The sequence below is a fragment of the Megascapheus bottae genome, chromosome 21 (assembly GCF_031878675.1).
Source record: "Megascapheus bottae isolate mThoBot1 chromosome 21, mThoBot2.hap1, whole genome shotgun sequence".
In the NCBI taxonomy this organism is placed as follows: domain Eukaryota; kingdom Metazoa; phylum Chordata; class Mammalia; order Rodentia; family Geomyidae; genus Megascapheus; species Megascapheus bottae.
The window spans coordinates 3299362-3327341 of NC_143529.1; the positions used below are offsets into that span (position 1 = coordinate 3299362).

Here is a 27980-nt window from a genome sequence, read left to right on the forward strand (position 1 = left end):
TGGTGAAATTACTATCTCTTTACCTAAAGGCCAACAAATAACAATCCTTTAGTTTTCATGATGGGCACGATCTTAAAAGCATATAGAGGTTATATAATAATCTTCTAACATCTGTCTTTACTAATCTCCAAATAACTTATTTAAAAAAGGAAGCTCAGTAACCATTCTTGAAATTAGAATAGAAACAAAGAGCACAATTTCCATTTTAAAATTTTAATGGTTGATTACTTGACAAAGGGCTATGGAAGGACAACACATATAAGATAGCTGCATCTAGCTGCAGGAAAGAGAAAGTCTAAGAGAAATTATTTATTTTTATATTTTTTGCCAGTCCTGGCCCTTGAACTCAGGGTCTGGGTACTGTCCTTGGGCTTTCTTAAGGCTAGCGCTCTACCACCTGAGCCACATACCACTTCCAGCTTTTTTCTGTGTATGTGGTACTGAGGAATCAAACCCAGGGCTTTGTGCATGCTAGGGCAAGCACTCTACCACTAGGCCACACTCCTGGCCTAATAGAAGTTCTTATATTCTTGTTAACCTGGAGAGCCTTTGCTTACTGGAGATATTTTCATGGATCAATATATATATATATTCATATTTATACATCTACTTGAATTTATATGACAATTTGATTAAATTTAACATAATCAAAACTCTACTTCATGGTTTCAAAGTTGTGAGATAAATCATTATCAAAGATAAGAAGCCAAGCACTGGTAGCTTATACCTATAATCAATCACAGGTACTTAAAGAGACTGAGATCTGAGGATTGAGGTTTAAAGCAAGCTGGGACAGGAAAATCCAATTAACCAAGAAAATAAATAAAAGTTGTAAGTGGAGAGGTGGTTCAAGTAGTGGAGAGCTAGCCTTAAGCAGAAAAGCTCAGGGATATCACGTGGGCGCTGAGTTCAAGTCCCAATACTGGCATAAAAGAAAATGGAGGATCTATTGAATAGCATATAAAGTATATTCAATTAATGTAGTCTTAAAACTGATTATTAGGATGGACTAGCATAAAATACTATGCAAAACTCTTTTTGAGAGACTCTAGGTAGCTTTAAACTTTTAAATATTAGAAAGAATTTCACATGAATACTTGACAAATTGAAAGAAAAAATTGATTTGTCAGTAGTTTGAATATGTGAGAAAAAGGTGCTGTTCGATATTAATAATTACATCTAAGAAACTTAGACATTAACTTGGCAAAGTCACTTTTAAAAGGCTATACTGGTCCCAGTGGCTCATGCCTGTAATCCTAACTACTCAAGAGACTCATATCTGAGGATTGTGGTTCAAAGCTACCCTGGGCAAAAAAAGTCCATGACATTTTTTTTTTTTTACTATGTCCATGACATTTTTATCTCCAAGTAACCACCAAAAAAGCTGGAAGTGGAGTTGTAGCTCAAGAGGTAGGGTGATAGCCTTGAGCACAAAACCTCAGGAGCAGTTTCCAGGATGAGTTTTGACCCCAGGACCAGTAAACACACATTAAACAACAAAAACAAGGTTATGCTGGGGAAGTATTTGTTGTCTTTCCTCCAAACTTTCCATCCCTGAACATAGCATTGCTTCCATTCAACATTTTGAAAAGAAGTAACATTAGTATTAAGAAAAGTCACCCAAATAATGTGCAGTTATCTTTGTTTTCTTTTTAAGAAAGACAAATGTTTTACACATGATCACTATTTCCATGTTCTTTCAGCTATGGATAGAAGAAAACCTGAAATATGGCAAGGCGACCACATTTCAATGGTCACATAACTTGCAGGTACAACCAGATTCTCTAATTACTAATCTAGTATAATATTTTAAGATTCAAGAGATTACTAAATCTAATGATCAATTAATGCATGTGACACACCCTTCCGGTTTTCATGAAAATCAATATTCCAATCTTTGTGGATGTCAGCTCTTAAAGCTCACTCTTTCGGCAAAATTATTTAAATCAATGTTTATACTAGAGTGGAATGCATGTGGATTCAGGGACTCACTTACAGTGAGTCCCACAGATCCAGTGGCTAAAACGTTAGGCTGGAAGGATTTAGAGAACCAGTATTGGATCGGGATGCTTTTATTTTAAAACAGCTTTTAAAACAGAAAAAAAAATAATAATCAACAACCACCTACAACACCCTAAAATTTTGCTTTCAAGCAAGCCCACCGTTAATAATGGAATCATTGCTGTTCAAAGATTCTGAAGTGTCAAAAAAAAATTTTTTTTTTAAATCGACTTTAGAAAAGGAAAGCCATTCTATTCTGTCTTCCTTCTCTTTTCGCCCTCAAAACACACCAGGCCCTCCGACTGGCTTTAAGTCGCATAGCTGAAAGGATTTTGCTCATTTTTTCCAAAACATTTCCCATCTGGGTAAGTAGCCAACCATGGAAAGTTTCAAGTAAATTTGGGAGTGGAATGAAGCCTGTCCTGGTCTGCCTTCGCAGGACAGTGGTCCCCCGAGGAGGAGTCACACCCCCGGGCTAGGTTAGAAAGCCTGGGGGTCCGCAGTGAGGCCGGTGCGGCCCCCTCTCCTACTTCGGGGTCGGCCGCCCCTCCCTTCTCTGGAGGAGCTCGTGCCCGCCAGTTCTCCACACAGGCCCCAGAGACCACCAGGACTAACCCGCCCCAGGAACCACGAGACACCTGAACGCAGGAGTCTCCAACCAGGAGGGACTGAGGCAGCCTGAACCGAGGGGCTACTCCAGAGACAGCCCAGTCCCTTACCTCACACGTCAGTTCGATCCCTCGCCCCGCCCAACTCTGCGCAGCCGGCGCGGAGAGAAATTGGACTGCTGCTGTCGCCAATCCGAAGAGAGGTCGAGCGCGTAAGCCAATCGGAGCGGGCGTAGGGGGCGGGCCTCCGGCGTCGGCCCGCCCCCGGGTGGGTACGCGCGGAATGTCTCCAGCCCTCCCCTGCGCGTCCGCCTCAGTGCGGAGCCCTCGGCGGTGTGAGGAGCAGCTACCTGCGGCGGCACCCCTTAGGGACGGCGGCTGCAGTGGCCCGGACCGTAGCCACACCGCACTCAGCGCCGCGGACCTCTCCTCCCGTCCTTTCGCCGTCCCTCCGGTAGCCGCGTTCGGGGACCAGAGCGGCCACCCACGCCCGGAGCATCCTCCCTAGTCGTGCGGGCGCCGACCGACGCGGAGGCATGATGCGGCTGCGAGGCTCGGCGTCGCTGCGGGACCTGCTCCTGCGGCCGCCCGCCCCGGTCAGCGCGGCTCTGAGGCGGGCGCAGCCCCTGGCGACGCTGTGCCGGCGCCCGCGGGGCGGGGGCCGGCCGGCTGCGGGCCCGGCGGCCGCCGCGCGGCTCCACCCGTGGTGGGGCGCGGGCGGCCGGCCGGCGGGGCCCCTCGCGGGGGGCCTGTCCAGCTCGCCCTCGGAGATCCTGCAGGAGCTGGGGAAGGGGGGCCCGCAGCCGCAGGCCGGGGCGTCGCCATCCGCAGCTCCGCCGGCGCCCGCTCCCAAGGACAGCGCCGGGGAGACGGACGCGTTCGTCAACAGCGAGGGCAAAGAGCTGGCGGCCGCGGGTGAAAAGTGAGTGTCTGGAGCGGGTGGAGGAGGCCTGGTTCTGCTCTGACTTGGGGCCCGGTGAGGGATGGGCCGCCGCGGCGGGGCGGGGTGGAAGCCCGGGCTCGCCGGAGAGAAAGAAAGCGATGCCAGGCCGCCTGCATCGTCTGCGCCATGTGATTAGGCCCGGCCCCGCCCGCGCCTTCCCCGCTCGCGCGCGCCCCTCTGCCAGACTCCCACTTCCCCTTCCCGCCCCGGCGCGACTCGCCCGGAGCGGAGCGGAGCCGCCGGGAGTCCGGCGGGGCTGGCCCGGCGCGGTCCTCCGCCCGGGAGAGGCCTGCTGCTCCGCCCGCGCCCCGTGCTCGGCCCCCTTGGCTTGAGGCTGCAGCGCCTGGCTGCCCGCCCAGCTCTTCGTGGGTGATGCCGCACGAAACATCTCCACCAAGTGACATTTAGGAGTCGGGCTGTTACGCAGAGCTCGTGCCTCCTGACTCGTTGCTTTTTCCAGGCGTTGCCTGCCCTCTCGGTCCCTTTTCCATCATCCCACTGGCAGCCAGATGTGGCCCAGTGTGCTTCATACCAAAGAGGTGGCTCCTTCACGGATGCGTGCATAGAGAGCCATCCGGGCCACCGGAAATAATGTTTCAGAAATGAGATTAGGTGGAATCGGGTCACGTGGCCTAAAGGATGAGGCACCCTTCCCTGACCACCTGTTCACTTTTACCCTGGGGAATAGCTTTGGCCAGTTTGATGGCTTTGAGAAATAAAAGGTCAGAAAGCTAAAATGAGATGTGACATAAAATACAGTAAAGATTCTGAGTAAATATGCTCTCTGACATGTGATAGGATGTTGACTCATCATATACGTGTATAACACAGTAATTTAGTCTCCAAACAAAATTGATCATTAAAAAAGAAATGCGACATAGTCTTGTGAATAATTTTACCCAATGTAACTAGACAAACCTAGATTGTTTTTCTCATCTATCTAGGCTAGCACTTCCTTGGCTGCTTTTTTTAATATCTTTATATTCTGACAGGATATAACCTGTTCTTGCCTTGTATTCTCTTTCCAGCCATAGAGTATCTTAAGTCAAAAGGAAAGTGTGATCCTTATCATTTCAGTCTCAGGCCTACTTGATGTTTCATGTTTTTGAAGTTGTGACCTTCCTTAAAACATTCTGAAAAGTTGTTTTCCCAGACTAAAACAATGTTATTTTCAAGCAAGTCACCTGGTAATGGGCAAAATTTGTGGTATTTGCTGATAATGGTTTTGCACCACAGAGTATCTGTATATAAACCTGGCACCTTATTTAATATTTGGTTAGTGCAAATCCCTTCAAGTGTTTCTCAAAACTTCTGCTAAAATTCATCTTCCTCTAATGTTTTAGGGAGCAGAATGTGTGTGCTTAATCTCATTCGGGACTCACTTTAACATCATCTGCTTTACCAAGCATGTAATAAGAGTTTAAATGGATATGCTCAGAGTTAACAGAATTGCAAAGTGCATTTACTACCATTTAAGTTATTCTTAAAGTCGGCAGAATTGGAACTGCTTTCTATTAAAAAAAAAAATAAGCCTGATTCTGTTGTCTTTTCAGTTGTCCCAAGGGTCTTCTCACTTATTGTCAGATAGAAAACTTAACTTTTGCCAGATTTACTTGTTTCTTTAGAACTTACTGGTTTTATTGCTTTCTTAATAAGAGATCATCTCAGAACAAAGTTTAGAACACTATTTTGGAATACTCATCCTGTTCCAAGAAAACCAATTTAAGATGGGCATTTCTCAAGACTGGCTCAGATAGCCAATGAATTCAGTGCCAATAAGATAACCTTGTCGGCCTTACTTCAAAGGCGAATATGGTTTGGGGTGTGTATTGTGTGCCTGTATCAAAATTTGGATTATAGCTAGACAAGTTTAGGAGCAATTCAGATAAATAACAATACTAAGGAGGTCCAATTAATGGTTTGATAGTAGAGTGAATTCCCGTTATCTTTAATTTACAAATAAAATATGAGCATTAACCTTCAAGTTATGAATGAAGAAAGTCTTTCAATTTAGTTTAAATTTCTATTTCTCCAGTGATCTACTTTCTATAAGCTACACTTTGTTCCTTCCATCTTGCTTATGTGTGACCAAAATTTCATTCTAAGAGGTTAGCTTCCATTTGATTCTGTTATCTGTTCTAATGGTCAGACTTCAAAGTGTAGGTCATCCTTAATCAGCAGTCAGGATTCTGCCACAGTTTAGGGACTGTTAATAAAAGGGTCATATGAAAATTAAATTAGTTGCCATTTTGTAAAAGGCTTAGAACAATGGTTGGCACATGTTTAAAGCTATTGAGCTGCTTGTTCACTTAAAGGAGAATAAAAATTATAAAAACCTGTTAAGGGCAGTGCCCTTTAAAGTTTTATTTTCCAGGAAAGTTTTCTTTTGACAAAGTGTTGCCCATCTGTTTCATTGAAACTGATTTATATTAAATTTCTCTTTTGCTTTACTGAATTTAATACTTAACCACAACAATATCATTAGTTCATATGATTGGGATATTTGCTTTTCTTCTTTGGTTCTTTTTTTTTCTTTAGCTTACCTTAAATTATCAGAGGCATGGGATCATAACCAAGTTATCTGCTTATTTTTCCTCCTACAAACCAGCTATATAGTATCTTTATTTGTCTTCAGTTCATTTTAGGTTAAAGTTAGGTTACTAATATATCAGGGAACAGTATAGTAATCTTTGCTCCTTTTTTCTGTATTAGTGTATGAGTGTTAATAACCACTCATTTCCATTATTTAACAAATCCAAGTTTTTTTGGCTTTTTTCATTTTTTAATAGTTGCTTTACCTGCTTTTCTGGCTCTTTTGGGTTTCTTCACTGGTTAAGCTGTGAGGCCGATATCCTTATTCCACTCACCTGCCTTTGCAAGAGCACATCCTTTCTTTCAGCTTTGATACTTAACCTTTAATTAATACCTCAGCTCTTAATCTGAATTTGTTTTCACTTTAATGATTTTGTTTAAATTTTGTCTATTCTTTTCTCTAATTCAATCTATTTTGCATGCTCTTGTTGAGATACTTTAATCACTTTTAACTGGGTATGGTGATGCATATTCAAGAGTTTTGATTAATCTGAATACTAAAGTTTACGCACAAGTACATTTTAACTGCATTTATATTCCTTTTGTCGAGTTTGAGTGCTTAATTTCTGTAAAGTCTGGAAGTGCATGTCTTATTTTTGTGGAGGATACTTGGGAAGGAAGGGAGACAAAGGGTGGTTAAAAAAAAACTTGTTAAGTTACCTTTTTCTTGGACATTTTGATTTTTAATTAGAAAATAGATGTTAGGCTGCAAAAGTATCAGTATATGTACTCCTTACAAAAACCAGTACATAAAACACAAAGTTGAAAATATTCCATTAAAGTGATAGTTTTGTGAAATTGGCCCATCGCATCTCTTCCCACTGGAGAAGGATAGGAAGTATAAATTAAAATTAATTCAGCTATATTGGAAAACATTTTAGCATTATCTGCTAAAAATTACATATCCATTATACAGTAATTGTATGGTTATATACTTATAGTCATAGTATTTAAAATATATTAAAGTTTTAAAAAATAATTTTATTAAGGTATTGTACAGAGGGCTTACCATTTCATAAGTCAGGTAGTGAGTACATTCCTTTTTCTGAACAATGCCATCCCAGTTTCCCCTCCCATCTCTCCTTACAAGTTACGTATTTCATTTTCCACGGAGTGTAAACCAAGAAGTGTGATTACATTTATTCATCCTTCCTCATTGTCTGTGCCCCCACATTGCCCCCGCCCAAAGGAAAAGAAACCAATGCAAAAACAAATTCCATCACCACCAACAGTAACAATCCTGCCTCCACCTCCCCTACACACACTATATTTCCATTTCCTAGAGTTTGTTTTGATAAACTGGCTCATATTCTTAATGGAAAGTATAGATCAGGAAGTTATTACATATGCACTATGAATGAATTCTATAATTGAATAATACTTAGATATTTTAAGCAAACACTGGATTGAGTCCATACAATAGTTCTGATAATGAAGTTGAGATAGTATTTGACAGATGTATTTTAGAACTGGAAGAGAACCTCTTTTGAAATAAGATAGCAATTGTTTTTTTTTTTCATTTTGTTTTTTATTGTCAAGGTAATATATAGAGGGGTTACAGTTATATTCACCATATAGTAGGTGCATTACTTCACACATAACCCCTTCTTATGTTTTTGTCCCCATTCCCCACCTCACCCCCTCCCAATCAAGATAGCAATTGTATATTGCATATAATTTTAATTTCTTTAAAATTTACTTAAAGAGTGAAACTTTTTAAAATCTCTGTTTTATTTATGATTTCTTTAATACTAAAGTTTTTTCTCTAGGTAGTTATCAGCATTTTTCCCTCAATGCATGTGCTTTATGCATGTTGAGCACATTGGTCATTCACTGAGCTACTTTTCCAGCCATTTGTTTCAAGGCCAAGTAAAAATTACATACCTTATATTATCAGTCTAATATTTGCATTAAATCATCTCCATCTATTAGCCATTGATAAACCTGGGCATAATTTATAATAAACTTCATGTTGCTATTTTCATTAATATATAGATGAAGTTCACTGAACAGAATTTAAATCCTGACTTTGTGTTTGAGTTTTAGCTTCTTATTTTTAGAAAACAGTGTCTTCCTCAAAATCAGCTAACTCAGGAACTGACTACCAAATAGACTGTAGCCTTATCTATGAGACAATAGAGGCCAAAAAGGGGAAGGGAGAATACCCTGTTTTTGTCTGGGAAAAAAAAAATCACATTGAGAAATTTTCTTCAAGTACTTCTGAACTCATAATTCGAACAATTGAGGGAAACCAGTAAGACTGTCCTATAACTGTGGTATTTTAAGTAAAGAGAAATTATGAGTAGAAACTGAAAGTCAAATTGTAGGTTTTTACATTTCTTTAGGGAGCTCTCGGCAATTAAATCCTGTATTTTGTAGTGCCTGTCTCCTTTTATCTTTTAAATCATTTGCTGGTACAGCAGTTCTCAACACAGCTTAGGGAACAAATATATATGTAAAAATAGTCACTAATTGGTATTTTTCAGTGTTGTATGCAGCTTTCAGATAAAGACACTACTACTCTAATTTTATCCTGAAATCCACTCATGTATAATAATGCTTTGGTTATGAAGCAGTGGCTATGTCTGTTACTGTACTTGGCATTCCTGGGGAAGTATGTGACATTCACTATTGCTTACTGAATTCTAGGGGAATTGTTTATACAGAACGCACTACTTTTTGTAAAACACAGGCAAGACTGGTTAATTTTGCATAATGAATATAAAGTTGATAACTTTAAGGATTTACAAGTATGTTTTTGTCTACTCATAACTGGAACAGATTTCAAACTTGATTTTAAACTTGATATTGTAGTGTTTTTAAACTTGTCAGTGTAATATTTTGAATGCTTGGCATTTCTTTTGATTTTGGGTAGATGTTATTAAAAGAGTAGCATCAGTGGCTCACTCCTGTAATCCTAGCTATTTGGGAGTCTTAAGATTTGAGGATCATAGTTCAAAGCCAGCACTGGTAAGAATATTCATGAACATGTTATCTCCAGTTAACCACCCAAAGAACATGTAGAGCTGTGACTCAAGTAGAGTGCTAGCCTTGAGCAAAAAAACTTAGCAACAGTGCCCAGCCTCAGAGTTCCAAGCCCCAAGATTGGCAACAACAGCAAAAATTATATGAATTGTATGAAGCGTTCCTAAATTACTCATACCTCTTCAAGAATCTAGGCTAGGTAAAATGAGCTTCAAGTAAAATAAACATACATGAGCACTAATTAAAGTTTATGCTATTTAAGATAGAAATTTAGGATGCCTGTTTTTTGTTTTTGTTTTGCCAGCCTTGTGGCTTTAACTCAGCACCTGGGCACTGTCTCTGAGCTTTCTCAAGGCTAGTGCTCCACCACTTGAGCCATAGCACCACTTCTAGCTTTTTCTGTGTATGTGGTACTGAGGAATCAAACCCAGGGCTTTGTGCATGCTAGGCCCCCACTAAGCCAAACTCCTGGCCCCAGGTGTCTGTTTATAGCAATGCAAAAACAATTGGTTTAGGAAGTGATTTTAAAGGCCATTAATACTAATTTTCCCTCTTGTATAAAGTACTAACAGTAAATTATCTAAACAAATTCTACAGTTATATGTAGAACTTGTTTTTTTAAATGTATTATTTTAGTAGTTAAAGTATTTTTTTTTTTTTTTTTTTTTGCCAGTCCTGGGCTTGAGCTCAGGGCCTGAGCACTGTCCTTGGACTTTCTCAAGGCTAGAGCTCTACCACTTGAGCCTCAGCACCACTTCCGACTTTTTTCTATGTATGTGGTACCGAGGAATCGAACCCGGGTCTTCATGCATGCTAGGCAAGCACTTTAACCACTAGGCCAAACTCCCAGCCCCTAGTTAAAGTATTTTATTATTGAATTGATTGCTTTTTTATGTTCATGTTTAGAAAAGACTTTAAGAATCCTCCTCTCCAGCTGCTGTTTTGTTTTTATTTTTGTTTTTGTTTTCCCCTCTTAATGTTATTCATCTCTACTTGAATATTTCCCTGACCAAGAGGAAAGGCAGCCCATATTTCATTTTTAGAGCTGCTTAGTTTTTCTTTTTGTGTACCTGAAAGCTGTTTTTTTATTAACCTCTGCCAGTATATTTAAGTAACTCATTTGAACAAGTCACTTTAGTAGTATCAAAATGAATTCAGCAATAGAACATAATATTTGTAGTTTTCCAAGTAGAATACGTCATTACATGGACAATATCCATGGAATAATTGTTGTTAGACACAGTTGGGCATTCTGGACTTTTAAAATACATTTCTTTAGTAAAGTCCTATTAAATCTCATCCTTGCTCCATACAGGATACACTTTTAACAAGGCAAAATAAAAACTTAGTTATCTAACATTAGTACTTCCCTTGTTTGAATTTAGTTTGGTGCTCCTTCAATGGGTATGGAACCTCATCATTAATTCTGAATGAATACCAAATATTCCTCCTAAAGTAGGTTGCTACAGAGCATGAAAAAACTAGGACTAGGAATGAAAGACTAGGTTTCTGAGAATACTTCTATTCCATCTACTTAAGAGAGTTAGTTGTATGAAGTTGGACAAGGCTGGTTGGTAGAGTAAAAATAATGCTTCATATTTTGAGAGGTGGGGGTAGTCTCTTCATTTATTGGTTCATTTATTTGAAGTCTTTCTCAACTCTGAAAATTAGGCATTATAGTACCAATAGAAGAAAACACATAAATATATCCTGTGCTGTGTTTTCTAGTCTTTGTAAAGCCTAGGAACACCTGCCTTTATCAGATTTCTTTGCCAGAAATCCTGTTCGATTGCAGTGTTTACATGCTTCTAGTATCTACCCATCTTTCACGTTCAGTATAAAATCACCCCTTCTAAAAATCTTGATTTTATTACCACAGTAAAGTCAGAGTCCAATGATTAGATTTCCTAACTCCTTTCTTTATAGATTTCCTAGCTCCTTTCTTTATAATTTCTCATTACATTCATGCCTTCCTTTCCCCTTTCTAGACTTTAAAAATTCCCAACATTGGGCCAGGAGGGTGGCCTAGTGGTAGAGTGCTTGCCTAGCATGCACGAAGATCAGGGTTCAATTCCTCGGTACCACATACATAGAAAAAAGCTGGAAGTGGTGCTGTGGCTCAAGTGATAGAGCTCTAACCTTGAGAAAAGTCCAAGGACAATGCTCAGGCCCTGAGTTCAAGCCCCACAACTGGCAAAAAAAACCCCAAAACTTCCAATACCTTTAGCTGTCTTTTTCATTTCTGTATAGAAATCTTTCCTTCCTCTTTTCCTCCCTTTCTTGTGGTATTTGGGTTTAAACCCAGGGCCTCACACATGGAAGGCAACCCTCTTCACACTTAAAGTCTGTTTTGTAAAGCTTAATTTAGGGAGATGAATGAGTGAAAGAACAAGTAAAAAAGTGATAGTAAAAGGATTGGTAAAAGCAAAAGTTAAAGAGAGAATAGGAGAAAGTTAAAGAATATAAAGGTATTGAACAATGTTAGGATTTGTATTGTAGGTATGTTACTTTATTTCCTAAGTTAGAACAATTTCATGATGAAATATAAATGGATTCTGGAAGGCTAACTTGGACTTACCAATGATACTATTTGAAAGCCTACTATAATGTATTTTGCCTTTAAAACTTGAAATTTGCCAGTTACTATATAGTTTCTGAAAACTAGATTTAGCTTTTGAATTTTAATAGCAAGTACATTATGATTTAAAAAAAAAAAAAAACAACAGGCCGAGAGTTTAGCCTAGTGGTAGAGTGCTTGCCTAGCATGCACGAAGACCTGGGTTAAATTCCTCAGTACCACATACATAGAAAAAAAAAAAAGCCAGAAATGGTGCTGTGGCCCAAGTGGTAGAGCTCTAGCCTTCAGCAAGCCCAAGGATAGTGCCCAGACCCTGAGTTCAAGACCCAGGACTGGCAAAAACAAACAAACAAAAAGCACACAATTAAATGAAAAAAAAGAGTAAAGGTAAGATTGATCTTTGGTGTAATTTCTGCAATTTTGTAAGTTTGGAGAGAATATTTGTGTTCTGTTTTTTAGAGTATTGATTCTAAGTTATTCACTCATGGTAGTCTTTAGTGCAAGGTAGGCACTCTACCACTTGAACTGTACCTCCACTTTTAGCTTTTTGCTGTTTAATTGGCAATACACGTATCAGTTTTGTTTGTTTGGGCTGGTTTTGAACCATGATCCTCAGATCTCAGCCTCATAGTAGCTAGGATTACAGGAATGACTATCTTTATCTGGCTTAGTCTTAGTTTTTAAAAGCAGTTAGGTACTTACTTCTTTTTATCAATTTTGACAATTGTTAAGCATGCTTAAATTCTTTCTCCTTTGGGTAAAAATTCATTTCTTGTCCACAGTAAGTAAATATTTACCCTTTTGTTAGCTTTGGCAATAACATGGTCATTTTATTTTTTTTGCACTAGGTACCATAAGCTAAAGATGTGTATATCTTATGTAATTTGCATAGCTTTTAGACAAAGCAAATATCATTTACTTGGGGTGGCAAATATGTTGAAAGCTTATTTTGCACTTTTTAAAGAGATAAATTCACACTTTCTGAAGTTTATTTGACAAACCATTTTCTGTAAATAATTGGAATGTTATCCATGAATTTTTTGACAGCTGGTTCAGATTTTCTTTAAATACTAGGTCATCAATATTTTTAAACTTAGTTTAATGGCATTAGATCAAGATAAGACATAGAAAAATTGTTTCTTACAAATGTAATATGTAGTAAGTTAGAACCAGCATAATATAGTAGTGAATACTTGGACTCTAGATTCAGAGAAACATGAATTCTAAATTCTTTGCTACTACTGTGTAACCTTGGGAAGTTTCTTAAGTTCTTTCAACTTTTGTTTTTTGAAATAGAGATATTCTTTATTTTTAACAAATGATAGATTTTTTTAAGTCTGACATACAGGAAATAGTCTGCATTTTATATAAATAATTGTATCTATCAAAACTAAAATTTGTTTTAACAATTTTGAAAATATGATATTAACGGCAGCATAAATATTTCCTTTCAGAGAATTTTTATATGCATATGAATACATGTACATGCTTTATGTATCAACTGTAAATTCTACTGTCTTTTAAGATAAAATTGTAGAGACCACTAGTAATTTGGAAAGTAACTAAATATACATAATCATATTAATATCTAAAACGGTTGCATAATTCATTTAAGCAGCATTTAGACATCTAAATAATATAGAATACAGTATTAAACAGACAGGATGTATGCCAGGTTTTTTGTTGTTGTTTGTTTGTTTATTTGTTTGTTTTGCCAGTCTTGGGAACTGAACTCGGGACCTAGCTACTGTCCTTGGACATTTTTTAGCTTAAGACTAGCACTCTGCCACTTGAGCCATAGCTCCACTTGTGGCTTTTTCTGTGTATGTGGTACCGAGGAATTGAACCCAGGGCTTTGTGTGCTAGGTGAGCACTCTACTACTGGGCTACACTCCTGGCCTTGTGTGCCAGTTTTTAAACAAAAGTAATAACATTTTTTAATGAAAGTTTTTACTGGACTTAATGACTGGATATGTATATCTTAAGGATATAGAGTTCTAAAATTTGAGAGAATGATTATTTCTTTCTCTTCTTTTTTCTTTCTTGAAGCCCAGATGAAAGCCTTTTCTAAATATTTTATATTTGTATATTTTATTTTATACATATATATACATATATTTTTTTCTCAGATATTTATGATCATAATTGATGGGGGAGTATGTTGATCTGTCTTAAACATATAATTCTTACATTATTGTAGTGTTTCTGATGTGAATAATGAAATGCTTTCAGTTTTTACACAAGAAATAACCAAAAAAAAATCCACATGAAAATTTCATTAATCTTAGCATTATATTATTCTGCTACTTTAGTTAAATAAAATGCTAATCTTAGCATTGCATTATATTATTCTGCTACTTTAGTTAATTAAAATATTAATGTATTTTTATGGTGAGGTTTACAATAAATAGTCTATGGTTTGTTTAATTCAGTCTGGTGAACTTTTATTGCTTTAGAAGTAAAATACTATCTCTTAAATTGGGTTTACTATTTTAATAATAGTTATTGTATCAGCAGTTACATTTAAAAAATCATGATGTTGACCCTTACCTGGATGATTACTGAACACTGTTTTAGAGGACAGTATTACTATATGTAACAAGGCCACTATAGAGTTGGTAAATAGGATTTCAAACCGTAGGATATTTAAATACTTATGTAATGACTTTTTTGTTGTTTTTCAGTATGGATTTTAGTGATACTGGTGTCATTTTGGTAAATCAGTGTTTTTTATGACTATAGTCTTGGTTAATTGATCAGTTTAGTTATAGTCCAGCTCAGTGATTAAGAATAGACTTAGTTAAAATAGTCACAAAAGTATTAATAGTGTTTGTTTGTTTTTTCCTTCTTCCCCTTTAGCAAAATAAAACAGGGTCTATTACCCAGCTTGGAAGATTTACTGTTCTATACAATTGCTGAAGGACAAGAAAAAATACCTGTTCATAAATTTATTACAGTAAGTTTTTATATTTTTCTACCTTAATTTTTTAAAGCTTAGTCCAAAATCAGTAATGGAGTATTATTGAAATACAGTCTTAATACTTTTGACATGTAGATTCTGACTGACATTGTTTCTCTTACTATGTTTTCAAATTTATCATGCTCATTTCAAGGTAATCAGTGAAAGAAAATGAAAGAAACAATGAAAAACTTGTCCAGAAATTGGGTAATAGTGACACAAATGCCACATACATGGTCAAGTCTTGGGTAGATGTTTTTGTATACAGGAATAAAACTTGTATTTGGAATAAGCATATACATTATTTGCACTATATATTTACAGACTCTTATTTTTTTAAAAACAGGCACTCAAATCTACAGGATTGCGAACGTCTGATCCCAGGTTGAAAGAGTGTATGGATATGTTAAGATTAACGCTTCAAACAACATCAGATGGTGTCATGCTAGACAAAGATCTTTTTAAAAAGTAAAAATTTCTGCCAAACCTTTAATGGTGATTTGCTATATTATGTGGTGATTTTTCTTTTAAAACAAAATTGCATCTTTGAAGGCCAGTGCTTTCTGCATATTGAATTTATTTGAAGAACAACAACAATGCTATTATACATAAGTTTATTATACACTGGGTTAACTATATTTTCTTTGAATCTGTGATAAGGAAATTTAGTGTGGATGTTTGCAGTTTGGATACTGCATACACTTTGGGTATACTCTGTTGAACACATTCTGCATATCTTACAATCTTTCTCATCTTAGTCTCTCTCTAGTTCTTTTTTTATAAGGTGATTTAAATGACATCACAGAGCTTATGTAGCTCCTGTGTTTATTAGATTTACATATTGCATTGTGTGCTTCTTTTTCTAAAGCCATATTAAGACATGAGCTTATGACTATTTTCATTTCTCCCACAGTTAATGCCAGTTTGGGAGATTAAACCCGTAATTTGGTTGAATGGGGATATTGTGACATTTCTGTACTTGCATGTTTATTTTCTTCATAACTAATTTTAGTTTGAATAAAGATTTAATGGACAGCATGTTTGTAATATATTATAAAATGTCAAATATTTTAAAATTACTATTGGAGGGAACTACAAAGAGGAAAATTAAGACACTGGCTTTTTCTAAATCATCTTGGCTGGATATTACTCAAGAGTTTGGATGTATGCAATATAGTCCTGGAAGTGAGGTGGAACCAAATAATTTCTGCATCTATTCTGAAGGTTTATTTGTACATGTCTATGTAATTACCTTTAGGTTCTTTTGGGTTGGGGGGAGTTGAATGGCATGCTGTAGCTATCTCCTGGGAATGCCCTAGATCAGAAGTGATAATTATTTAATTAAGGTTCTTTAGTTTCCTAGCATGCTGTGAAGCTGACAGTTTGTATTTTTATCTTTTCACAGAACATTCTTGGTTTTGTTACCTAACCTGATATTTTTTTAATTAAAGAATTTATTAACATTGATTTTTTACATCATATTTCAAATGACATGTTTAAAGTGTACATATTAGTCTTGCTTTGCAACTGGAGTTCTGTGTCTGTGGAACCTTTTTTTCATTGTGGAGGGAGGGAGTTCTAGACTTATTTGTTCCTTTGTAAAAGGGATTTTTTTTTCCTGGTTTGTCATAGAGCTTGAACTCTGGGCCTGGGCGCTGTCCCTAAGCTCTTCAGATCAGGGCTACCACCCTACCCCTGCAGCCCCAGCACCACTTCCAGCTTTCTAGTGGTTGTTAGATAAGAGTCTCATGGACTTCAGTGCCCGAGCTGGCTTTGATTATGATCCTCAGATCTCAGCCCCCTGAGTAGCTAGGATTGCAGGCTTGCGTCACCGTGCCTGGTGGATTATTTTATTTTTAATGTTCATGAATGGTGTGTGTAAAGTACAGTTTCATTTGAAGAGTTATTTTGCCTTGTCTGTGAGTGTAGCTTTCAGGTGGCAGATACAATTGTAGGTTACAGAAACTAACTTTGGAGTTTTAAGTGGTTTCACATTTTATATATAAGAAGTTATCTAGTTTGTATTTCCAAAAACAAAGTATGTCACCTCCATCCAGATAGGGAAGAGGTGTTAAAATGTGACCTCATATAGAGGTGGGTAGTCTAAAGTGTTGATGTTTCATCTAAAATACATTGGAGTTTGTCAGATGCTCATACCTAACACTCCAGCAACTTGGAAGGGTGGAGGAATTACAGTTAGAAGCCGGTCCAGGCACAAAGAAGTGAGGTTCCATCTTAACAAGATGGATATGGTGGGCTGGGAATGTGGCTTAATGGTAGACTGCTTGCTTAGAAGCATGAAGCCCAGGGTTTGATTCCTTGGTACCACATACACACAGAAAAAGCCAGAAGTGGTGCTATGATTCTAGTGGTAGAACACTACCTTGAGCACAGAGAGGCTCAGGGACAGTGACAGTGCCCAGGCACTGAGTTCAAGCCCCAGGAATGGCAAAAAAAAAAAAAAAATGGATATGGTGGCATAAGCCTCCCTCTCAGTTGTGCAGGAGGCAGTTGCAGTAGGTTGAAATATCATGGTCTGGGTTGGCCCTGGGCAGAAAGGGAGACTTTTTCTGAAAGTTATCTAAAGCAAAAATGGGCGAGAGGTGCAGCTTAAGTGGTAGGTCGCCAATCTAGCAAGTATGAGGTCAAAATAAAACCATTGTAGTAATTGGAGAGATTCTATGATACTTGATTTTTTTTTATTAAAAAGGAAAAATATGTTCTAACGCTCTATATTGCAATCTATTTGAAGATTGGAGGCTGCTTGTACCCAGCTACATAGCCAGTTGCTTTTAGTGCTAATAATCCTTTCAAGAAAAAAAATAGGTTGAAAACTGCTTCTTTATTCATACATATTTTAACTTTTTAGGTAATAAGGCTATTTTTATACGTTGATCATAATTTTCTGGTTTACTTTGTTAATTGGAAAAAATAAATGCATTTATAATTACTTGATTTTCAAAAAAAAATCCTTTCTGTATCTGTTATGTTACTTTACTGATGAATCATGTGCAAGAAGTATTTTGTAATATAAAACATATAGCTGTTAGACCTAAACATTTAAAAAAGAAATGATTGTTTCTAATTAACAGTTTAAAAAATCCAAATGGAGTACATAGAAAGATACTACTTAGAAATATTTCCTCCTAAGAATTCATTTTATATGACTTATTCCAAGTTAGTCTGTGACATACTAAAAATAACTTTGAAGAAAACTATTACTTGAAGCAGTTATCAATATGGAGTTGAACACTCTTCTGAGTATTATAATTTCTCCATTAGTGGTAATTCAAATACCCAAACATTGTAAACAATAAATAGTCTTAAGCCTTAAGTCCTCCTTTTAAAGGTTCTGATTAATTAAATTCCAGTAGTGAATTTGATACTTTCCATTTGTAACTTTTTATAAAATGAAGGTATTTGATTTGATAGAAGGAGTGTATAAGGATAGTAGTGTAGGCTTGGGAATTTGGCTTTCTGAAAAAGATCTCCTTTGATATAATTCTCTTGCAAAATTGATATTTAAAGTTGACATTTGAAAGCTATTATAATTAAGATGTGAGATCTTAAAACTAAAAATGTTCATGTAATATTAACATTTCATTTAGAAAATTATTTTAAAATTTATCAGAGTTTAAAAGCTTAATGAAGTATTTCTTAGCTCTAGAATGTTAGTTAATACTATGCTTAGAGGTTGAGTAGAAATTGTTACTATTTTTCTATTTTTAGGTTATATTGGATTCTTGTCACTGAAACTGTAGTTATTTATACATTAGAATTTCATTTTAAATATGTTTGTTGATTTTATGTTGGCCAAGTGAGTACTTACTAATTGTTACTAATTTTAAAAGCATGAAACCTAGTTTATAATTTTAATTTGATGTTTCATCTAGAACTGTAATTAAGATACTCAACTTTGAAAATTTCACATTTGGAACTTTTCATTTGTGAAGAAGTGGAGAGATTCTTCACAAAGCATTAATATTTTGAGGGTTAAATAAAATAACCTGTAACCTGGTAGTTACTTTTAAAAGACAGCCAGTTTTTTTTTGTCTCTTTGTTCACAGATGGCAATATAGTATCAAATTGCTTATCTTTGAGGAGTCTAATTACATAAATAACTTCTCATATAATAATAGTTTGGCTTTAGTATTTCAACACTTGATTATTTTATCTTTTAAGCCCTCAGATCTGTTAAGACTTATTATGGGGTGTATTGTGGTTTTGTGTACATGTCTGGCAACTCTTCCTTTATTAATTAAATATTATATTATTGTGTTACTAAGACTCAGAAATCTGAAGCTATCTTAATGTCAGAGTGATAAGGATGAATGTAAGCATTTATTAAACTCTTCTTTAAGGTTACATTAGTGTACTGATTTTCTGGCTTAAACCCTTTTTAGTACACAGAAGAATATTGAAATCACTATATATCATGCTCTCGTATCACATGGCTCAATTTTTTTTTTTTTTTTGCCAGACCTGGGGCTTGAACTCAGGGCCTGGGCACTGTCGTTGAGTTTTGTTTTTTTTGCTCAAGGCTAGTACTCTACCATTTGGGCCACAGTGTCACTTCTGGCCTTTTCTGTTTATGTGGTATTGAGAAATGGAACCGAGAGCTTCATGCATCCTAGGCAAACACTACCACTAAGCCACAGTCCTGCCCTTGAAATAGTTTTGAACAGTGAAACATTTTTACTTTGCCATGTATTAGTTTATCTTACATCAAATAGAACAATGTAATTTAGCATTCTGGTTTATCAGGTGATATAAAATTTGTGATACTATGTTATTTTTATAAGTATTTAAGTATTTTACTTGGGAGACTTTATTAGTCCTGCTAAATAAGGTTATGTTCATCTCTAGCTTCCTTAATGCAAAAGAAAAATGTTAAATGTGAAAGTTTTAATTTTCTTGATGAAATTTTTGTACGAAGAGGGACATCTGAACAATAAAGTCTCATGTATGATTTTTTTTTTCCTGGTCCTAGAGCTTAAACTTGGGGCCTGAGCTTTGCCACTCAAAGCAGTGCTCTGCCTCTTTGAGCCTACTTCTGGCTTTTTGGCTGATAATTAGAGATGAGTCTTTCACTCTTTTCTTTTTGCCCAGGTTGGCTTAGAACTGTCATCCTTAGATCTCTGCCTCCTAAGTAGCTAGGATTATGGGTGTGAGCCACAGCACCAGCTCATCTGTGATATTTTAACACTTCAAAATATTTTTGTTAGCTTAATGTCATATTAAGTGGCTGCTAAAATTCAAAAAATTGGGAAGATAAAAAACTTGTTTTAGGACCGGGAGCATAGGCTAGTGGTAGAGTGCTTGCCTAGGACGCACAAAGCCCTGGGTTTAATTCCTTAATACCACATACACAGGCAAAGCTGGAAGTGGCACTGTGGCTCAAGTAGTGGAGCACTAGCCTTGAGAAAGCTCAAAGACAGTACCCAGGCCCTGAGATAAATCCCCAGAACTGGCCAAAATGAACCAGAACCAAACTTGTTTTAGATGGTCTTAATACTTAAAGCTCATGGAATACTGTGACTTTAATCTATGACACAGTGTTTAGGAACATCTAATTTAATATGTTCAGATTATAAACAGTGACATGAAGGACTGATGGATGGAAGGAATAATACATGAAGGGAGTAATTTATGAAATATATTTGTATAAAGTGAATTACTTTTGTTTAAATATATTAATATTCTCTTAATTAGTGCTGTTATTACCAAGTACTAATTGAGAGGCACTCAGTCTATTAATATTTTTCTTACATTCCACAGATGTGTTCAGAGCAACATTGTCTTGTTGACACAAGCTTTTAGAAGAAAGTTTGTTATTCCTGACTTTATGTCTTTTACCTCACACATTGACGAGCTGTATGAAAGTGCTAAAAAGCAGTCTGGAGGAAAGGTAACATTTTGAATATGTATGTTTTCCTAAGCCAATCACTTAATAATTCAGCTCAGTATATAAATATTGAAGTAGTGTGTATATATATATGTGTGTGTATACATATATGTATGTGTGTATAGGTATATGTATATACAAATATGCATATATTTTTGTATATGTATATATAAATATATGTAAGTATATTTAATATGTATAATTATACGTGTGTGTGTGTGTGTGTATGTGTGTATGTGTATGTGTATGCCAGCACTAAGGCTTGAACCCAGTGCTGTGCTCTTGCTTGATTTATTTATTTATTTTTTGGCTCAAAGCTGGTACTTCACCACTTGAGCAACGCATCTACTTCTGGCTTTCTGCTTGTTAATTGGAGGTAAGTGTCTTTCAAATTTATTGGTCTAGGATTGTTTTGAGCTGTAATCATAGATCTCAGCCTTTCCTGTGTAACTAAAATTACAGGCTTTAGATATTGGTGCCTGGATAGTTTTTTGTTCGTTTTGTGATGTTGATGACTGAACTCAGGGCCTTGGACTTTCTGAGCAAGTGTTCTGAGCAAAATCTTGCTACTTTGATGATTTTGAGGTGGGACCTCACTTTATGCCGAGCCAGCCAAGACTGCTAAACTCCTATTTTGTCTTTTCATCTTGTTGAGGATGCCCATTGGTTGTGAAGGAGTCTTGCGGTTTTTAATTTTATGCTTGGGCTGACCGAGAACCAAAGTCCTCAGATCCAGCAATCTAGGATTGCAAGCTTGAATCATTGCACCCAATTTTTAATTAATTAAAATTATATCATTGGGAGTTTCCACATTTCTGATATCTTTGGACACTGAGTGAAATGCTTCTCATTTTAGAAAGTAATTTTAGGATTAGGAAAGTGGACCCTGGATTCACACTTCATTCAAAAAAACTTTTTTTTCCCCAAATAATAATAGAACCGATTTTATATAATCTCTGTTGAAAGCTTTTATTTTATTTTAGCTTTCAATAGCTTTATAATAATGACATTTTGATGATTTCAGTATAATACCTACCACTTATTTCTATATTCTTAATTTGTTGAGGGTAGTGAAACAGTACAGGCACCCCCGATTTAAAATGGCCAAGTTCATGTTCTTCTTTTTACTTTATAGTTTTTTTCTTGCTTTTCTTTTTTTTTCCCCATTAAATAGATGCTGTTTATTTAGAACTTGCTGAGATTTTGATAATTTACAGAACTTTCTCTGTTTTTCAAGATCCAAAGCTCATTAAAAAATTGTCTTCAAAGGTACAGTTTCTCTGGTTGAACTGTCTTTTTCTTTTTTCATATAATTTTTATTGTAATTAATAAAAGGGTTACATTACATTCGCCAGATGGAAGGTGCATTACTTCACATACATTGATACCCTTTCTCATGTCTTGGTCCCCATTTTCCTCCCTCCCACCCCCACCCTCATTTTGTTTTCCCCCTTTCCTATCCAATTTCAAATAACCAAATACAAATATATCCAATATATCAGATAATGAAGTGAAATACTGTAACAATATGAGATAACCAAGGGAAAGCAAAAGAGATGAGAGATAACATAGTACATTAAGGACAACAATCACTCCTTATATGGCTTTTGTTTCTATATCCTGGAGATCCTTTCATTTAGCGTCATACTGTATGGCCTTATGTATCTAGGTTTTGCTCTATTGCAAGTCTCTGCTGTGAGAGCCCAAGGTTTCTACTGATTATGACAAATGAGGGAAACCATTGAGCCTAAGTTCCTTTGAGTCTGGCTTACTTCACTTAATATGATTTTTTTCTAAGTCTTTCCATTTCCTAACAAATGGGGAGATGTCATTCTTTCTGACAGCAGCATAGAATTCCATTGTGTATAAATATCACATCTTGTTGATCCACTCATCAACTGAGGGACAGCTGGGTTGGTTCCATATCTTTGTTAGGGTAAATAGTGCTGCAATAAACATTGCTATGCTAGTGGATTTAGTATGCCCTTGTTTCTGAACGATTGGTTAAATGCCAAGTAGTGGAATTGCTGGGTCATAGGGGGGCTCTATGTTTAGTCTTTTGAGGAACTGCCATACTGCTTTCCATAGTGGTTGAGTGAGTTTGCACTCCCACCAGCAGTGTAGTAGTGATCCCTCCTGGCCACATCCCCTCCAGCATCTGTTGTTATTAGTTTTCTTGATCCTGGTCATTCTAACTGGAGTGAGGTGGAATCTTAGAGTTGTTTTGATTTGTATTCTTTTATGACCAGAGATGTCGAGCATTTCTTCATGTGTCTATAGCCATTCTTATTTCTTTTTCAGAGAAGACTCTCTTTAAGTCTTTGGCCCATCTTTTGATAAGATGGTTGTTACTTTGGGGGTTAGTTTTGGAGTGATTCAATTTTTTGAGCTGTTGATATATTTTAGATATGAGGCCTTTGTCCGTTGTATGATTAGTGAAGATCTTCTCCCACTTTGTAGGCTTTCTGGTTAATTTGCTAGCTATGTCCTTTGCCATACAGAAGCTCTGCAGTTTAATGCAGTCCCACTTATCCAGACTTTCTCTGATTTGTTGTGATTCTTGGTCTTAATAAAGTTTCGACCTGTGCCAAGGAGGCCTAGTGTATCTCTTATTCCTTCTTGGAAAGTTTTCAGTGTATCAGCTTTTACCTCCAGGTCTTTGATCCATTTGGAATTAATTCTAGTGCAGGGTGACAAAGAAGGATCCAACTTTAGTTTTCTGCAGGTGCTTAAGCAGTTCTGCCAGCACCACTTGTTGAAGAGGCTGTCTTTCTTCCATTCAATTTTTTTGGCTCCCTTGTCAAAGATTAGGTGGCCATAGGTCTGTGATTTAATATCTGAGTCCTCAGTTCTATTCCATTGGTCTTCTGGCCTGTTCTTGTGCCAGTACCAAGCTGTTTTGATTATTATAGCTCTGTAATAGAGTCTAAAGTTTGGTATTGAAATTCCTTCCTCACTGTTCTTTCTGCTAAGAAGTGTTTTTGCTCTATGGGGTCTTTTATTATTCCATATGAAATTTTGGATTGCCTCTTCTATTTCTTTAAAGAATGACATTGCGATATTGATGGTTATTGCGTTGAATTTGTAGATAGCCCTTGGCAAGGTTGTCATTTTCACAATGTTGATTCTTCCAATCCAGGAGCATGGGAGGTTTTTCCATTTCCTCAGTTCTGCTTTAATTTCCTTTTTCAGAGTTTTAAAGTTTTCATCAAAAAGGTCCTTTACATTCTTAGTTAAGTTAATTCCTAGGTACTTTATTTTCTTTGAGGCTGTTGCAAAAGGAGTTGCTTTCCTGATTGTTGCCTCGTTCCTCTCACTGTTGGCATAAAGGAAGGCAGTTGATTTTTGAGGGTTAGTTTTATAGCCTGCTACCTTTCCAAAATTTTGAATCAGCTCAAGGAGCTTGGGAGTGGAGTCTATAGGGTTCTTTAAATACAGAATCATGTCATCTGCAAAGAAGGAGAGTTTCACTTCCTCTTTCCCTATTTGGATCCTCTTTAGTTCTCACTACATAACCTACTACTCACTACAAAGTTTAGAATAGACTCAATTTTGTGTACACTACACAGCTGGTCCTTTGTTTTTGAGCAAGTAGTAATGACTGAGAGAAGTCCTTTAATCTTACTCTAATCTTCAACTACAAACCTGGACATTTTTGTGGAAGGTGAGACAAGAGTTTTGGTAAAAGAAAAATATATTATTTGCCTATATTAAACTTGTTGATTTTTTTCCAATATTTTGATAGGTTGCAGATTATATTCCTCAATTGGCCAAATTCAGTCCTGATTTGTGGGGTGTGTCCGTTTGTACAGTAGATGGACAGAGGTATGTTTATTTCAGATCTCTGACAATCAACTTTAATGTTTAAGCTTGTCATAACAGTAAAAGAACCACCTCATTTAATTGAAATTAATCTCAACATGAGTTTCAGGAGGGTAAATATGTTTTGATTTCAGGGTAATTTTTCAGGGTAGATATCAACAGACAATAATTTTAAGTGTTTTCTTTTTTTGAGGCACTTTATCTTTTCTGTTCATTGTTATAGTCTTGTTATTTTAGTTTTTATTCAAGGGCCTGCAGTTTTGTATTAAGAAAAGTATGCTTGTCAAAACATGAAATGCTATAATGAGCTGACTACTAATAAAATTAGTTACTATTTCCCACTCATTTTGTCATTATCTTTGTTCCTCATGTTCCTAGTATTATCATAAAGAATTGAAACCATAAATTTTATATGTGCTTAATTGGTTATTTGAAATTGGATAGGGAAGGAGGGAAATCAAGATAAGCGTGGGGAGGGTGGGAGGGAAATGGGGACCATGTCATAGGAAAGGGTATCAATGTTTGTGAAGTTATGCACCTTCTATCTGGTGAATATAATGTAACCCTTCTATTAATCACAATTAAAAAAACAAAAGGGGATTTAGTAAAAACTATTTTGTATCTTGAATACTTATTTGTTAAACATGTCATTTGAAATGATGTAAAAGTCAATGTTAATAAATTCTAAAAAAAAAAAAAAGAATTGAAACCATAAAATGCAAATGTCATTATCCACCATTTAGTCATTTGCAAGTGAAAAAAGTGAGTTGCAAAACACATAGAATTTCATGAAGTCCTTGAAAGCTGTATTTGGGATATACTCATGTTTCAGGCACAGTTGCTGACCAGTGAGAAACTTTGCAGAAATACAAGGATAATGATGTGATGAGGGCACTTTAAAGAATGATTTGATATAAGTTAAAGAATTAAAAAAGGCTTTTGGAAAAATGGTAAAGAATACTTTTTCAAGAATAATCTTTTTCATTATATTTAAAGTCAGATTTGTTTTTCAATGATAGTAAAATAGTAGTTTTAAAAAGACTTGCATGTATATATTTATGTTTTTTTGCCAGTCCTGAGACCTTAACTCAAGGACTGAGCATTGTCCTTGAACTTTCCTCAAGGCTAGTGCTCTACCACTTGAGCCAAAGTACCACTTCTGGCTTTTCTATGTATGTTGTACCAAGGAATCAAACCCGAGTCTTTATGCATGCTACCACTCTACCAGTAGGCCAAATCCCAGCCCTTGTTTTTATTTTTAATGTTGCAGTTTGATTTTGTCAGAAAAATTATATTGCTAGACTTATAAAGATTTAGTTCAGAAATGTATTGTTTATTTGATTCTTTAGTTTTCCTTTTTTAATTAAAATAATTTACATTAAAAATATATATTTGTACATGACGCATTATTTGGTTATAATGGTTCTAAGGAGAATGATATTACTGAAAATCTTCAATAACTTAAAGATGTTTCATATTTAAATGACTGATGATAATGCAGGACTGAGAGCTTTTCTGCATCTATTAAGCTATATAATGTGTACATGGGAACTTTATTGTTTGACTACCTGGGCATAAACATATATATATATATATATATATACACACCTTAAATTTATTTTAGAGATGTAATTTAACCCTAAATTTTGTTAACAGTACCAGTTAAGGTCATGTAACCTTATAATTTTAAGTTTTACTTTTCAAGATAATATTTCAATTAAAGCCTTGCCCTTCATTTCAAAATTTTACTCTCATTGTCTTTATTCTAATGTTTGTACTTTTTACTAAGTACCCTCTCAAGTTTATAATAAAAAAGGTGGTTTTTAGCTCATTTATTCTGAAGATAAAGAATCTGTGACCCGAGGTTCACATGATGCTGTTGGAGGTAAAACAAGCATCTGAATCTCTAAATTTCTAGTGTGCTTTATCCTTCCATTCTTATAGGCTGTTGTCCTCATTTGAGCCTATAAAATGTTTGAAAAACTGTGAGTTTAATTAAATGTTGAATGCTATAAAGAAACACAAAAAAAGATGACATGGCAGCAAAATCCACTAGAGAGTGATATTAGTATTGAGGAAATAGTTTGCCATGTAATAACAATTTTGAATTTAGAAGTAATTATCATGTAATGGCATTGGTTATTGTTTTTGCTTTTGCTGGTATTGGGGCTTGAATTCAGTGCCTGGGCACTGTCCCTTGAACATCTTTGTGCTCCAGGCTAATGCTCTTCTACCAGTTGAGTCACAGTGCCACTTCTGGCTTTTTCTGAGTAGCTTTATTGAAGATAAGAGTCTTAACAGTTCAATTCCTTAGTACCACATACATAGAAAAAAGCTGAAAGTGGTGCTGAGGCTCAAGTGATAGAGCTCTAGCCTTGATAAAGTCCAAGAACAGTGCTCAGGCCCTGAGCTCAAGCTCAGGAATGGCAAAAAAAATTAAAGTCATGGCTCACACAAGACAAAGGTCTTGGGATGGTTATTCAGAGCCAGCCTGAGCAAAAAATCCATGAGACTTTAATCTCCCATTAACAGCAAAAGCCAGAAAGTAGCTCAAGTAATACAGCACCATTTTTTTTTTTTTTTTTTTGGTTGTGGGGAAGCTCAGGGAAGGTGCCCAGGTCTTGAGTTCAAAACCTGTAGTACCCAATTAAAAAAACAGACACAACACTGGAAACTACTTTTGGGGCTGTATCTGAGAGTAGACATGGTCTAGAAAATGAGTTATGAGTTGTTTACAAACAAGATAATAGTACTCAATCTAAACTGAACTTTGTCTATGTCTTAAAATAATTATGATTCACTCATGGCTTAAGACTAAATTTAAAAAAATATATAGTCAGGTGCAGATGGTAGCTCACGCCTATAATCCCAGCTACTCAGAGGCTGAGATCTGAGGATAGCAATTCAGAACCAGCGGGGACAGAAAAGTTCCTGTGAGACTCTTGTCTCCAGTTCACCCCTCAAAAAAAAAGTGGAGGTTTGGCTCAAAATGGTAGAGTTCTAGCCTTGAGCAAAATAGCTCAATGTCTGAGTTCAAGCCCCAGGCTCCTCCCACGCCCCTCCCCCAAAAAGGACATAGTTTCTAAAAGGGCTAATTCATTTTATATAGTTGAATGTAGATAGAGAAAATGGGTCAGCATCCTTTTTACCTAAAAAGTAAATTTTTATATTACTTGTTCATCTAATTTAGGACTATTATTCTTATTATTTGATTACTTTAAGCTTTTGTCTTTTTCAGTGTTTGTCTCAAATATGCTTATATTTAGTCTTTAATTTATTAAGCTAACTTTTGTGATTCAATTGTGGAAAAACTTCTTTGATTAGCACTGAAATTTAAAGATTCCATTTACAATTTTAACATTTTTTTCCTTCAAGTGGATGCTAATTTTTTTAATCTGCTTTTAAATAGGCATTCTATTGGGGATACTAAAGTTCCATTTTGTCTTCAATCCTGTGTAAAACCTTTGAAATATGCTATTGCTGTTAATGATCTTGGAACTGAGTATGTACACCGATATGTTGGGAAAGAGCCAAGTGGATTAAGATTCAACAAACTGTTTTTAAATGAAGATGGTAAGAAAGAAATA

General features: G+C 36.3%; 1 protein-coding gene across 3 annotated transcripts in view; it reads left to right on the forward strand.

Annotated features, from left to right (window-relative positions):
- The first annotated feature begins 2926 nt into the window (after positions 1 to 2926).
- The window catches only part of Gls (glutaminase), a 73069-nt gene continuing 48015 nt past the window's right edge, over positions 2927 to 27980 (forward strand). For all 3 annotated transcript variants that reach the window (XM_090354494.1, XM_090354497.1, XM_090354495.1), the window contains exons 1-6: positions 2927 to 3531; positions 14567 to 14663; positions 15013 to 15134; positions 20445 to 20574; positions 24317 to 24396; positions 27803 to 27966. In XM_090354494.1, the coding sequence (XP_090210620.1) occupies positions 3146 to 3531; positions 14567 to 14663; positions 15013 to 15134; positions 20445 to 20574; positions 24317 to 24396; positions 27803 to 27966 (979 nt within the window). In that variant the 5' untranslated portion in view covers positions 2927 to 3145. The remainder of the gene's footprint in view (positions 3532 to 14566; positions 14664 to 15012; positions 15135 to 20444; positions 20575 to 24316; positions 24397 to 27802; positions 27967 to 27980) is intronic.